The sequence below is a fragment of the Haemorhous mexicanus genome, chromosome 22 (genome assembly GCF_027477595.1).
Source record: "Haemorhous mexicanus isolate bHaeMex1 chromosome 22, bHaeMex1.pri, whole genome shotgun sequence".
Lineage (NCBI taxonomy): Eukaryota > Metazoa > Chordata > Aves > Passeriformes > Fringillidae > Haemorhous > Haemorhous mexicanus.
The window spans coordinates 1,555,917-1,571,045 of record NC_082362.1 but is presented as its reverse complement, the minus strand read 5'-3'; the positions used below and the strand labels follow the sequence as shown (position 1 = coordinate 1,571,045).

Below are 15,129 nucleotides of genomic sequence, written 5' to 3'. Positions count from 1 at the left end.
TTTCCAGTTTGCATGCAGTGCCACAGGACTGCTACCAGTAATGATCTGGCCCAGTAATTGCTTGCAGAGGGCAGCAGGAAGCACTGAAGGAGCAGGCACAATGGGAAACTTTAAAACACAACCTTCCTGACCTCAGGAAAAAATGCATGCAGCTGTGGATGCTGTTTGGCTGCCTGTGCCTCTGCAGCAAGACCTGGGTAACCTCTGCACACCTGAGGGATTCAACAGGGCTGCACAGCAGTCAGGGCACAGAGCACATTTACACCCTCCTTACACTGCCCACTGTTCAGGAGAGGATTTATGCTCCATAATTGGGCCTCTCTCCTCTAGGAAGGGCCTTACAGCCTGATCTAAGAGCAGTGCAGACATTTACATTGATTTTTGTGGGCAGCAAAGGTGTTACACATTTTCTGGAAATACATTAGGAAGGATTGGCATCCAGGGGCTGCTCTCCTGAACAGCAGCTGGGGAGAAAAGAAATCTGACCATTTCCCTGGTACTATTTTAAGGTGAACCAACACATTCAGAAATCTTTTAACACATCCATGGTATTCCTGTTCCTCTTCAGACAGGGGATTTGTTCGTTACTTAGAGCAGCACCATTCATATGGCTGCAATTAAAGCTTCAGCCAGCTTTTGCTATTCTGAGTAATGCCTGTCAGGGTTTATAACTTGGTTGTTAAAAAAGAATAAAAAGAGTTCACAGCATAAAAATCTGGCACACAGGCTTCAAGTGAGGCATTTGTATTTTCTGAACTCCTTTTAACTATTAAACCACTTCAGTGTTACTTCCTTAAAAGACTTGACCTTGACTTGGCAATTTCAGTATTCTTGCAGGCCATTATCTCCAGACATAGATAATGCCTTTGTTTCCCTTTTTCATTCTTGTTTTCCTTCTTTTTTTCTTTTTTTGTTCTCATGACTACACAGACATGTTTCTAGCACTTGAAAAACAGCTATGAGGCACGCACATTAATTTGATCATAACTTTTTAATATGCATATTTATATCATTGTAATAGTCTGTACTCGGGGCTGCTACAGTATTAAATACTGATTTATAAAGCGTAGCCTGCTCCAGAACTACTGTTAAGATCTCCTGGTTCCTTGTTACCCATTTATAAATCCTTTCAGCTGCCCTGCACAATTAATCAGCAATCTGCATTTAGGGAGTTCTGGTAGCACAGGTAATTGGGAATTTGGTTTTCTTCTTTCATTCTATAAAACTACTGAAGTGGGCACCCCTGAAATGGGAATGTGGCACAAAGAGGAGCACATCCTTCATCCACTTATCACTCACAGTGCAGCTGCCTCAGCAAATTCCCCTCACAAGAGGGAGGCTGCTGACTCTAAGACATGTAAATAAAGACATGCAGCACTGTGAGTGTGGAGTGGGAGCTGTCAAAGTGGGACTCATCCACTCCTGCTCTGCACTCTGGTTCCTTTCAGCCCCTCGTCAGGCTGAGGGGCACTGGAGGATGCTTTGCATCCAGCATTTTTTGATGGCAGCTTTCCCTTGGAAATGCGTGGTTCTAGTGTCTGTGTCTGTTCCCCACCCAGCTGGGACCAGGGCCAAGCTGACATTCCCATTTATTATTGTGGGACAGACCTGTCCTTACAGCTCAGCAAGTGTCTGAGGCCTCTTCAGAGAGTTTTATGTTTGTTGTTGAAGGCAGCACTGTGCTGAACATCCTGGAGGGGTGGGTATGAGCATATGTGCAAACACTGGTGAAATTAGCAGGAAATATGCAGGAGCCTGAGCTTTTCCCTCTTTGCCTTAGATCTCCCTTCCAGGAAAACAGCTGTGCACCTGTGCTCAGAGTCCCAAAAGCCAATATTCTTGTAAAACATCAGTATGAATAAACTGCTCTGCCCATATCATTCTGGAAGTGCCTTTTGCTTTTGCCTTTTCAGACAGTCTCTTCCAAGTGCTGTTTTCCATTTCAGAAACAGATGCAGTCTGACCCACACAAGCTGGACTTTGGCCTGAAACCAGAATTTCTGAGCAGGCCACCGGGCCCCAGCCTTTTTGGAGCCATCCACCACCCCCATGACCTGGCTCGGCCATCAACTCTCTTCTCCACAGCCAGTGAGTACTGAAAGTGGAATCCCCTTCTTGCTCCTTGCTCATTAAAATGCTGATCCTTGCCATGAATTTCCCATATGCTTTGGCTTATGAACTCTCTGCAAGGCATGCCAGGGGCTATTAGTCTATTTGATAAATATTTAAAAATGATTCTGTATGCTTTTATAAAAAGCCCAACCTGCTGGAACATGGCTAGGTAGGAAATGAAGGAACATTTCCTCACAGAGTGATGTCTGATGCATCGTGGAGATCAGATGTTAGAAATAAGGTGTATTTCACATGCATTTCCTTTTTGTTTCTGACCTGAAACATTCATTTCCCTGCATCCCTTATCCTCTAACTGGGTATTTCTGTTTGGAAAAGCAGCTGCTCTTTGCATAGGACCCTGCAAGCCCCATGCAGGGCACAGCAATGTCAGCTGACATGAGCTGTTAAAGAAGGGACAGCCCAGAGCACAGCAAGTCCCTCTCTGAGCCTTTGCTGGGAATTGACCCCTTTTGCTTTGTTTTGGCAGGTGGGGGGCATCCAGCCGGGACCCCTTTTGGCCCACCACCCCACCACAGCAACTTCCTGAACCCAGCTGCTCACCTAGGTATGTCCTCTCTCAGCTCAGGGGGATACAGCTCAGACATTGACCACTGAGAAATGACAGACTTCCTGTGGGGAGACACTCTGAGTGTTCTGCTTATTAACCTTTACAAAGGGCACATTTTAGCTGTTTCATTTTAGTCCTTACCCAGGTAGAATACACAGAAAGTGTCACTGAGTTTTGAAATACTTCTGGGCATTAGAGGAGCAGAGTGACAGGGCTGGCTGGGTTTCGTTTGAGTTGTGCTTAGAACCAGTCCAAAAAATGCCTTAAGGGCAAGGCTTCAGATCACAGAGATTTTTTTTTTCCTAACTCCTACTTAGATATCTGGTTTTTTATTAAACTGAATAGGAAACATAGCTTTAAAACCTTGTGATCTGGCTTCACGTGTCAGTTAGTGAAAATTGGTGAACACCCATTTAAAACCAGAACTGCCCAAGTTACCAGATGTTATTTCTTTTCTAGCTTACTGCTTTTGTAATAAGGTGATTTGCTCCTTATGGGAGCATCCAAGACCAAGACTAAATTGGTATCTTATTTTGTGTGAGGAAGGATTTGGGAGGGTCACCAAACTGGCATAGCCAACAGACAATTCAGGTTTATCATTCTGCTCTTTGCTGCCTATGGAAAATGCTGGCTTTGGGCTTCTTTTTCTCTGTGCTGATATTTATCAGAAGCGACTTCATCAAAATTGTTAGACTGCTCCAAAATAAAGTGAGAATTTGCTTTATATGATTTTCCTGTTGCCTGTATGCATTAACTAAAAAAGTTGTTCCAGCATTTTTCAGTCCATACTAGTTTTTTGTGTAGTATGAGCAATAAACAGCAAGGGAATCATAGAATGCTCAGGCCAGCATGACATATCAGTGGAACAGGACATTTTATTTATACCCTGGCTCTGGTTTAGGAGACATGTCCTGATGGTGTTTGGAGCACAGTTGCCAGAGTTAATTATAGTCTGACTAGCAAGGGAGATTTCCTGAGGAAGGAAATAAAAGGGAGTAAAATCGGAGATGTTTGCAGGTTTCAAATGAAGTATCATGTCCATTTTAACATCTTGATTTTCTTTAAGAGGGATTTTTTTAGTAGATGATGCCATGGGTATGGCCAGGAACAAAGCCAGTGTTTTGTGTCCCAGCCCCTCAGGACCCTGCTGGGTGCGGGGGGACACTGTTCCAGCACAGCTGGGCACATCTGGGGTGCAGGGGGGTGCCACAGTGGTGCTGGGTGGGAGCTGGCAGCCTCGGGGGTGCTGGGTGGGAGCTGGCAGCCTCAGGGGTTTCAGCTCTTTGTGTTGGTTTGCAGAGCCCTTCAACCGGCCGGCGTCGTTCAGCGGCCTCACCGCCGTGGGCAGCAACGCCTTCGGGGGGCTCGGGAACCCCACAGTCAGTGAGTACCTGGGCCATGGCCCTCCCTGCTCTGCAGCCTGCCAGGGCCACTCAGGGGACTCTTGGCTCTCTTTTGTGCTGGTTGGTTACATCACCTACCGCTAAGAGATGGGAATTTGGAAAGCAACCTTTTCCAATTGTCAGTAAATTGTTTTTTGTTAATTACTTAATAGTTTGGGTTCAGCCTAGTGCTAAATGTTACCATTACATTGTTCATTTTAAAAAAAATAGAGCCTTTGAGTGTTTGTGAAATTATCTACGGTTTTGTTGCATGTTCAGAAGTAAATAATGTGTGCCGCTAGGGAGACTTTTTTGTGGATGGAGACTTTTTTTTTTCCTTTCTCACCAGTAATTCAGGCCATGTGCCTAGAAAAGATCACTAACCTGCATTTACTGGTCCAGGTTCATCAACATTTTTCTAAATTTAGCCAGTCACAGAAAATCATAATTTTAAAAGTCACTCTCTTTCTTCATACTACAAATCTGGCATGATTTGGTCACATATTATTTTATTTTGGTTCAGGATCAAATGCAACAAGTTCCATTATTTATAGTCCCTATAACGGTCATTTCCTGCTGTCTCCAAAACATTTGGAATAAGGATCATTTTCACTTTTATCTTACTTCTTCATCCCTTGTCAATTTTATCCACAGCATTTCCCTTTCCAATTAAAAGAGCTGTCAGATGCCTGCCCATTTTTAGGAATGAGACCCTCTAATGAATCTCTGTTAATTTCCTTTCCTTTTCCAGCTCCCAATAATATGTATTCATTTTAACTCTGAGTGCTGTAAAAGTTGTTTTGGTAAGTACCTTCACTAGAGCATACCTTTTTCTTAAACCTTTTTGTTTTCCACTTCACCATTTCAGCACCCAACTCAATGTTCGGCCACAAGGATGGCCCCAGTATGCAGAGCTTTAGCAACCCTCACGAGCCCTGGAACCGACTGCACCGAACTCCTCCTTCGTTCCCGACCCCTCCGCCCTGGCTGAAGCCAGGAGAGCTGGAGCGCAGTTCATCTGCTGCAGCTCATGACAGAGATAGAGATGTAGATAAACGAGACTCATCTGTTAGTAAAGATGACAAAGAAAGGTACGAAAGAACACTTCCAAGAATTGTCTAGTTCACAGCTTGGGGCTCCGTTCCGCTTTTAACCCTCCCCAGCCTGGCATGTTGTGAACCCAGAGCTTCACCAGAGGCACACCTGGAGCTGTCCCCAGGGTGGCACCATGGAAGAGGCAGGTTTGCAGCTCAGGTGTTCCCCTCTGCAGGGCTTTTCTTCCCACTTGCACCTCACACTTCACCTGAAGGAGCTTTGCTGGAGCCGAGTTCAGGCAGTGTCAAGTGGGAATAGAATCAGACCCACCCACTCTTACCTCGTGGGTCACATTGTCGTAGGTCTCTCGAAGGCTTTACATGGAGGTAGTGCCTGACAGCATGGAAGAAAGGATTCTGAAATCTATCAGATGATGCTTATCTGCACCTTCAAATACTTAAATAACTTTGTAAATCAGACCTTGTCTGCAAAACACTTCCTCCCTCCTCAAAAAACAGCCTCACCAGAGGGACAGGTCTAAAGGTGTGAGATGAGAAGACTAAAATGGACCAGGAATGTCATGTGCCAAAACCATAGCAAGCTTCGGGGCATGCAGTTCATGAAAAGCACCTTCTTTCCCCTCAAAGAAGTCCCTACACTTGCACTGCTGTTATCACACCTTCCAACACCTTTCTATTCAGTGTTTTACATGGACTTGCATGCTCATATGTCCAGGCTGGGAAGGGTTAATGGAAAGTAAACCTGGTCATATTTATTTTTTTGTCAGGACTGTTCCCATTATTCAGTTAACGCAGTAAAAATTCCTCTTAAAATTGAAGTACCAAATTTATAAGAGTTTGCCATTCAGCAAGTGTCATGCCTTCCTTGAAAACTGTAGAGAGGCTGATTTCAGCTTTTTCAGTTGTGGCTTGATGGCTTTCCTGTTAAGTTTGCACATTACTTTACTACATAATGGCTATTTGTTTCTAATATTTTAATCTAAAAGAATATTTAGGAGATGTGCTTTTCTGACTTCTCTGTCACTAACCCAAAGATATGCATTAGTAGCCTTTTCTAAAAGAAGTTATGCTAACACATTAGATATTCTAAAACTACATGTAAGAGCTTTTCTACATTGTTCTAAAAGAAAGGCGAACTACAGATCTTTTCACCTACATTTTCCATTTGGAATATTTTCTGTTTGGTAGCATAGCTTCATTATTTTCATGTCTGATGTTAATGCTTCAAAAGAAATTGCTGTTACAAATTGGGTTTTCTGTCCTGCAAAAGGCTTAAGCATGTGAGTAACTTTACTGGCTTGAATGGCAAAGCATTTTAGTTACTATGATCTGGGTAGTCTGTAGAATTATGTGATTATTTTGGTTGCTGTTTTGTTGTTTTCTCATGAAGTGTTCTGCTGAAGAAAATCCCTTTCTGAAAGCATTCATTGCAAGCTGCTTTGGCATTGCCTGAACTCCATATCATAGCTCAGAACATATTTCTTTTCAATAATTTGAGAGCTTAGCAGTAAGCATCATCCATCCCTCATACTTGTGCACAATTCCAGCTTGCAGTGAGTGCAGTCCTGGTTTCACCCTGCAGTGCGGCTGTGTGCCCAGCTCTGTGGGCTGGGACATGGCACTTTGCAGCATGTTCACACCGTGGGCTGTGTGAGGAGAGGCTGAGAATCCTTTCCCAGAGCTGTGCTCCCTGTGCAGAGAATGTCTGAGGAGTTGAGAGCCTCTCCTACCCCCTCCTTAACATGCAGTGGCACCTGGAGGGGTGAGCAAGAGCTTTCTAGTTGAGGTCCCAAGCTCTGTTATCTATTTGAAATTAGTCTGCCCAAGCAGGAGGAGCTGGGAATCACACCCAGAGGTTTGATTTCATCTCAAAATTAATGGTCATCAAGGGTCTAACCTTACCAACCCAGGAATGGCCCAGGTAGCCAAAAGCATTGACCTCAACTCCTGCCTGCAGGGAAAAGATCCCTCTGAGCTTGGAGCTCCCCCTGAGGTCAGTGTTGGATGGGATGGAGATCCCTGGTGGCTCCTCTTGGATCAGCTGCATGGCCTGTGCACCACAGCCCCTCCCAGGCAGACTAAGACAGGGAAATCCCTCAGACAGCCCAGAAAGTACAGAACTGCAGCAGTGACCCTTTCCTGGCTGGGAGTGGCACTGCAGAGCCTTGATGGCTCCTGGAACATTGCATGTCCCTTCTAACTCAGGCTATTCTGGGACTCTGGGATTGATTGCAGTGTTGGAGGGGTTTTTTTAAAGACTCTTCTATTCCAGCCCAACATTAGGGGAAAAAAAGAGTAAAAATAGCAAGTGCGAAAAGCAGGATTTGTTCCTTCTCAGTGGTATTTTGTTTAAAAGATGTCACTGAACACTTCCAGTATAATCATAATGGCATTTAAGGGTCTGCAATCCTAGAGCATTAAACCAAACCAACCAAGAATCTGTCGTTCAATCAATATAAATGAGGCACACACCTCAGCATCAGAAATTCAGTATTTTTCAGTGCAGCACACAGCCTCAGAACTTCTCTTACTTGGTAATAAGCTCATTGGATAATGTGATTTTAAGTTTCTTCTTTGTGGAAGCAGAGGCTTAGAGCTGTTCTCATGTTATCAACCTCAGGAGCTCTTGACAAATGTGAGGATTAAAAAGTTATTCCTTCTTTGTACACTGGACTATGTGCAGCTCACTTAAATGAGCTGGATAATCAGGAGCCTCTTGAGATGTTGTCACAACACTGTCATTGAATACGATGACATTGGAAAAGGAATTTGTCATTTGGGTTGCACATATATTTCTCCTTAATTACAGAAAACAGCTGTTATTTTTTCTAAATTTTATATGTCATTTAAAGTACATCAGTTATATGGAAAATTGATTAAACATCAACAAAAGGACTGAATGAGCTTTCCTAGGGAAATAAAACAATTAAGGGTACCCTGTGAACTAGTCCCATGAGTGAAATAAACAAAAGATTAGGTATTGCAGAGCCCACAAGCCAGTGTTTTCCCAGCAAAGTAAAAGAATTGAACTTTCATGTTGAGAATCCTTCACTGGAGGGCCTTGACTTGGTCTCCCCATGTCCAGATCTGGAAGCTGTTAAATGCCTCAGCTCTTGGTGGAAAGCAAGTGGAGGAAAATTAGAGCGAGGATGCGATTTCCAGACTGTTCAGGTCCCACTGAATGAAGGCAGCACCTGATCCCAAGTAGTGAAGTGCTGGACAGTGCAGACCAGGCAGGGCTCCTATCAGATGCTCTGTCTTCCAAGTGTTTCTCGAAGTCACATTCTGGACTTTGGAGGTCTCTCAGACATGGCCCATGAAATGACAGTTTCAGCAGTTCAGTCTAGACACAGCAGAAGATGCACCTGGTGACATTAGAATGAGAGTTTCCATCTCCCAGGCATTTTTTCTGCATTTGCTGCAGTTTCACTGTCCAAAAGTACATAAAGGTACAAATCTTCCACAGCTCAGCAAAAGAAGTAGGTAGCAGAAATTGTACAGGTGAAGGAGCAGGTGTTCACCTTGGAGTCACCCTCTGAGCTGCCCTTCAGCAGCCAGTACTGCTGATCTTGCCCAGAGTGTCACCTGCTGGTGACGCCCAGCCTTCGGGTGACACCAGCACCCAGAGAGACACCATGTCAGCTGGAGCTGAGGGGAGGCCTCACTGCTTACCCTTTCCACAGAATCCCAGAATAGCTGGGGGTGGAAGGGACCTCTGGAGATCATCCACTCCAGCCCCCTGCTGAGGCAGGGCCACCCACAGCAGGTGACACAGGAATGTGCCAGGTGGGTTTTGTCTTCAGAGAGACCTCCCTGGGCATCCTGTTGCACTTCTCTGCTGCCCTCAATGAAAAGAAGTTCTTTCTTATGTTGAGTTGGAACTCCCTGGGTTTTATTTTCTGGCCATAAATAATTGCTGCCTTTAACAGCACATTGTCCCTCATCCCACATGGAACAGAATTTCCATGCTCGGCAAACAGCACATGTCCAGCACTGAATATGTGGAGCTGTCTTTATGGAGAGATTCCAACTCAAAGGTCAATTGAAATTACTAAGAGGTTAAAATCATTGGAACTGAGGGATTAGATTCACCTTGTGAATTTGATTAGTTTTAATTGGAGAGCTTTTTCACTTAGCATTGCCAATAACAACTCTTGATCAAACTACTTCCTGAAAATAATTGATATGGAACCCATTTCCATATTTAGATTTTTGTTCACTGCCAGACAATAATTCCCCAGTCTTTTGTGCACCAATACTAGGTTTGAAAGATGGAATGAATTCACAGTATTTTCTGACTTTGTAGCAATAGCACTGTCGTGCTCAGCTTGTTTTAACCTAGAAATGGGAAGGGTTGGTCATCTGAGGAGCAGCTGACTCCAGGCATAATGTTTTCAGAGCCAGTCTGAATGATGGAGGGACAGAGCAGACTTATCTCTGCTGAAGAGGTCAGCACAAAATCTGTGTGATGGGCAGCTCTGTTGAACACTTGCACTGAGGGTCACTGCACACTCAGGGAAGTGCCTTCCTGACAGAGGGCTGGGTTGGCACCATCAGTGCTGTGGTACTCAAAAGGATTTTGCCTCAGTTTGAAGTAAATGGAATTGCAAAAAGTAAATTGAAAAGCGAAACATTTGAAGAGAATAGAGAGAGAAATCAGTAGTGTACATAGGTCTGGAAATGTTTTTAAAAACCATTTGAAACATAATAATCTATTTTCCCAAGTGTATTCTTAATAGAAGAAGTAGGTAAAATACTATTAACCATGTAATTTGTATTTAATTGCCTCACTTTTTGGATGAAATGAGTATGTTTTTACTTTTCTCTCTTTTCTTTGCAAACATTTAAAGTCTTTGAAATACATGTCCTAGAGCTAGATTCCCATGGGAGCCTTCTGTAGAGTTCAGTGTTTGAGATCTCAGTCAGATTCTTCACAGAGCAGCTTTGGAGATCTGCAGCTGCTGCGATGAGATAACAGAGTAGGCCAAGTTTAGAGATGGGATGTTCTTCTGGAGTTTTGGGTGTGCCAAAGGCACAGTGCATTTACTGGTGCATGTCACCAGCTCTCTGCAAAGCCATGAGTAGAAAGCCAGGCACTCTGATGCTTTGTTTTCTTTGCAGAGCTTCTCATGCCTTCATTTCACACTTCTCTTTCTTGTAGGGAGAGCATTGAGAAAAGACACTCCAGCCATCCTTCGCCAGCACCTATCCATCCAGTAAACTCCCTCGGACATAACCGCAGCTCAAATGAGCAGATCAGGAGCCATCTGAATCCCGAGGTTCGAGAAAAAGAGAAACCCAAAGAACGAGAGAGGGATCACTCCGAATCTCGGAAGGAAATTAATGTTGAAGAGCACAAGGTGAAGGACAGCTACGTTTCGGAGAAAGAAGGCCTGAGCCATGAAAGCCGAGTGGTGGAAGAGTCTAAGCAAATGCCCAGGGTTCCTTCCCCCTATGCCAGGCCCCCCGTTGTGGAGAGCACCAGGCCCAACAGCACTTCCAACCGCGAGGCCGACAGGAAGAACGAGCCGGCGTACGATAACCCGAAGAAAAGCAACGAAGTCAAGGTGAAGGAAGAGCGAAAGGAAGACCATGATGTTCAGCCTGAGGGACCTCAGACTCATAGGTCATCTGATCAGCCACCACCTATATCCACATCCAACGTCCACCCGAGTCCTTTAGTGTCTATGCCCATGACTGTAGGTGTGACTGGTATACATCACATGAACAGCATCAGTGGCTTGGACAGGACTCGCATGATGACCCCTTTTATGGGAATTAGCCCAATTCCTGGTGGAGAACGTTTCCCCTATCCTTCTTTCCACTGGGATCCAATGAGAGATCCCTTGAGAGATCCCTACAGAGAGCTGGATATTCATCGGAGAGACCCCCTGGGCAGAGACTTTTTGCTAAGAAATGACCCCCTCCATCGCCTCTCAACGCCAAGGTTGTATGAAGCAGACAGGTCATTCAGGGATCGGGAACCTCACGACTACAACCACCACCACCACCACCACCACCCTCTGTCCGTGGACCCGCGCCGGGAGCACGAGAGGGGCGCCCACCTGGACGAGCGGGAGCGGCTGCACATGCTCCGCGAGGACTACGAGCACGCGCGCCTGCACTCGGTGCACCCCGCCGCCCTGGACGGGCACCTGCCCCACCCCGGCCTCCTCACGCCAGGACTGCCCAGCATGCACTACCCCCGCGTCAGTCCCCCCACGGGACACCAGAACGGCCTCCTCAATAAAACTCCCCCCACAGCAGCTCTCAGTGCCCCTCCGCCTCTTATCTCCACGCTGGGCCCTCGGCCCGGCTCTCCCAGAAGGACTACTCCTCTGTCCACAGAGATGAGAGAGAGGCCTCCCTCTCACACCCTCAAGGACATCGAAGCTCGATAAGCAGAGTGAGACTCAATGAAAACCAGAGCAAGAGGGACAAAAACCTTGTAAATGAACATAATATAAAGACCTTCTTATTAGTCATTGATACAGACTGGGGATGTGACCCACTGTACAATATGTATAGACCTGAGTGCAAAGATTTTGAAATGATTTTTTTTGTATATTATATGTTGAAATTTTCCAGATCTTTTAGCCAATGTTCCATATGTTCTTCGTGTCTCCTACTCTATTTTATTTCTAGCTTAAAAATTTCAAAATTTGAACTGAAGAACGAGACATCAGTCTGAGTGATTGGACTAGAAACAAGCCACCACCAATGTCAGCCCTACAAAGCTCTTACAAACCAGAAGTGAAGTCAATTGTAGATATTTATGTAAAAAGATTGCTTCATGGATTAATGGTTCATATATGCAAAAAGGGTAAGATGAAAGCTTTACTTTGTACAAATGTAAATAGATAAAATTAAGTAACATAATACATTAATACTTCTTAAACTGTGCTATTTGCAAACTTAATATTGATCAACACAGTCTGCTTATGCTGTGTTACTTATATTGTTATAGACAGCTAAACCCCTTCAACTATGCAATGAATTTTAAGGCTTTTCACAAAAGCCTTTATAACTCAAAGGAGCCTTTTCAACACACAACATAATTAAAGTCATATTTTCCCTGAACAAGCTCATTTCTAATGGAAGCCTACTTCTCTTGTTTTGATGAAGAAACAGCCCTTCAGAGGTGTAGTTTTCTGTGTGATCCCTTGCATCAGGCTGTTGAGGTCACTGTAGCTCGTGTGTCCCTTGGATGGTGTCAGGGTTAGTGCTCTGTGATCACTGACACAGAGTCATGGCAGATTGGGTTTCAGTCATATTAATCTGGGTTAAATGGTAATAATGGAATGCTGTAGATTTTCCAGAACTTTTGTCACTTAACATGTCCAATTTATTTTGGGGAGAACATCTGCTTATAGCCATTCATGTCTGGTTTTATTGCCAGTGTGTCATTTTTATCTGTACACACATTTTTTTGTGTTAAGTGATTTTTAACTACATTGAAACAAATCCTACCAGAAAGTGAATGCTTTTCTAAATGATGGATATGTTTTCACTGTGGATCAGTAGTTTAATTAATGAACTCCATTCCAGATTTCATAATGGAATTTATTGTATTTCAGTTGGTAATAAAGTCTGTGAATAGTTAACAGGTCAGCCTTGTTGTTCCCTAATCATAGAAGACATGAAATAACCTGAAGAACACGGTCCTTTTAAAAAATATGCATCAATCTTCTGAAATCTGTCTTTTCATAACACACTTTTGTATAATGTTTTAAGTTTCTTGTCTAAATATTTGGAGAGAATATGACTTTATCAGAGAGAATTCAATATCTTGTCTACTGGACTGTAAAATATATGTATGAAATAAAATTAGTTCCATTGGTCTTCTAGTGTATTAAAGTGCTATCTGAAGTTGTTACCCTGTTTTGGCAAAAAAAAGAAAAAAAAAGAAAAAAGTTAACTACAAACAGTTGTTTCTAATGATCAGAGATCTATTTTAGTAGTCAACTGAAGGTTTAGTTGTGAGCTTCAGATTTTTGTGAACTCCAGATGTTGTGCGGTGTTTCTTTTTTTCTTTTTTTCTTTTTTTCTTTTTTTTTTTTTACAAACAAAAGGAAAAATATAAAAAAGTCCCAACCCTGAGGAATATGTACACTGGAACCGTAGTGGTAGCTTTCAGTATTGTAAAGAGATTGTTATATACAAACCTTTTTGCTGTTTATCCTGTATGTAATAAAGTCCTTTCTAGATCCTATGTGAACAGAAAAGTGAAGCGGCTCTCAATCTTCAGCATGTTTCCTCCTCAGCGAAGACTTGTGTAATGTAAATTGTGCCATGTTATTAAAAAATGTGAACTAAACTGCTAGGTGCTTCTTTGTGTGCAGTACCCCATCGTTGCTATGGGGAGGAAGTCCTTTTTCCCAACAGTGGGGTTTTGTTCAGAAGGAGTAGCTGTTAAAATTGTAAAGGAAATGGCAAGCTTTCCCAAGCCATCTTACTGGAATCCTTAGAGCTATCAGGGAAAAAGAAACAGAAAGGAGAGCAGATCCTTGGCTTGTCCAGATTCTTTAAAATATAGTAGCACTCTACTTGGATTAGATTTTAATTAGACCATAATCTTGGTCTGCTGGATGCACATGATTGAAAAGCTGAGTTACTGAAGGGAGGCAGGACTGGATGGCCACAGAAGGATGTAACTGCTGGAGCCAGCGAGAGAGGCCCCATGAGGCAGGGTCTGATTGAGAGCATCATCTTCCAGGCTCATTCATCCTTACAGAGGAGCCTGACAGCTCTGGCAGCGTCTTCAGGAGGGAGGAAACATGGTCTTGATTGTCCAGGCTCTGATCCTTGTGCTCCCAGGTGCTGAGCAAACTCTTGTTGATGGTCCTTAATTCCCAATTAAGCCAATGAGCCCTTGCTCCCAGAGTCCAGAAAGCATCAAGGCATTTCAGTCCCTTTTAATTCAATTTCAGTGCTACATGCCTTTGAAGATCCACGTGTCAAGTCTTCTTGTACTGGTGATGCTCAGAGGAATATGCCTGAAAGGTGTAGTAAGAGATGGAAAAAGATTTTTAATGCTTTTAAACTTCTTCAGGTACATTCACTGCTTTTCAGAAGTTTGATATAGGGATGTTAGCTTGTAGGTATACACAATTTGATCTTTTTTGAAGGGTTTTCCATTCAGGACATTTGTCTTAAATCTTCTATTTTTGAATTCAGTTGTGTTTAAGAAATGAATTTCATTTAAAGACCATGCCAGCTACCATCTGTGGGAATGAAATGAGTCATGAGGGTATTAATTCTGTAGGTTGTGTGAGATTTTGATCATAGAAAACCCTCACTGTGCTTTATAGCAACCAGTACTTTGCTTTAGGTTTTCAAGTCCCATCTTCCCAAATTCCAACTAATTTTCCACAGAGCAGCTTCCTGTCACTAGCTGAGATGCCAAATACAATGTTTAAGAAGGTTATCTTTGAAAACAGTCCTAACATTTGTTTCCCAATATGTTGTTCATTTTATGCCATCCTTGGTCTCTTCTTTTTTAACTTCCTATGTTTGGATCTTTGGTTTTCCTTACTGACACTTAGCTCCGGCTCAGTTTTCTGCTTTTCATACCTTACTGCTCCCCTCTTTGCCAGTCCAGTCCTCTTTCATGGCCTAGGACAGCTAAATCTTATCAGATTTTTTTTTATAAAAGTCATAGCTATTTTACACTGACGTTCCTTTTTACCTTTGCCTGTAAGAGCTCATAAAAACTGTAGTCCTTGCTGGACTGGAAGATAGGCAGATGGAGGTTGGGGAGGGTTTTTCTGCAAGTCTTTTCATTTGCTGTGTCTGTGCCTCATTGAGGAAATGTTTAGCACGGTTCTTGCAGATTTGAACTCTCATCATGGCTTCACACATGCAGGTGACTCTGCTGAAAGGCTCTGGACATGGACCAAGGTCACAGAGCAGTGGTGCTGCACTTCCAGAGGAGCTCCTTGGCTCGCTGCTTGGTTTCTGGCAAGGAAGAAGAGTTAGCAGTGGTTCAGAGACCAAAGACTCCACTTACACA

The 15,129-nt window shown here is 43.5% G+C and overlaps 1 protein-coding gene across 7 annotated transcripts in view; it reads left to right on the top strand.

The window, feature by feature from the left end:
* The window catches only part of AUTS2 (activator of transcription and developmental regulator AUTS2), a 797,141-nt gene extending 783,707 nt beyond the window's left edge, over positions 1 to 13,434 (top strand). For all 7 annotated transcript variants that reach the window (XM_059866086.1, XM_059866083.1, XM_059866081.1 and 4 more), the window contains 5 exons: positions 1,947 to 2,088; positions 2,600 to 2,677; positions 3,980 to 4,063; positions 4,931 to 5,153; positions 10,279 to 13,434. In XM_059866086.1, coding sequence (XP_059722069.1) covers positions 1,947 to 2,088; positions 2,600 to 2,677; positions 3,980 to 4,063; positions 4,931 to 5,153; positions 10,279 to 11,518 — 1,767 coding nt within the window. In that variant the 3' untranslated portion in view covers positions 11,519 to 13,434. The remainder of the gene's footprint in view (positions 1 to 1,946; positions 2,089 to 2,599; positions 2,678 to 3,979; positions 4,064 to 4,930; positions 5,154 to 10,278) is intronic.
* The last annotated feature ends 1,695 nt before the right edge of the window (positions 13,435 to 15,129 follow it).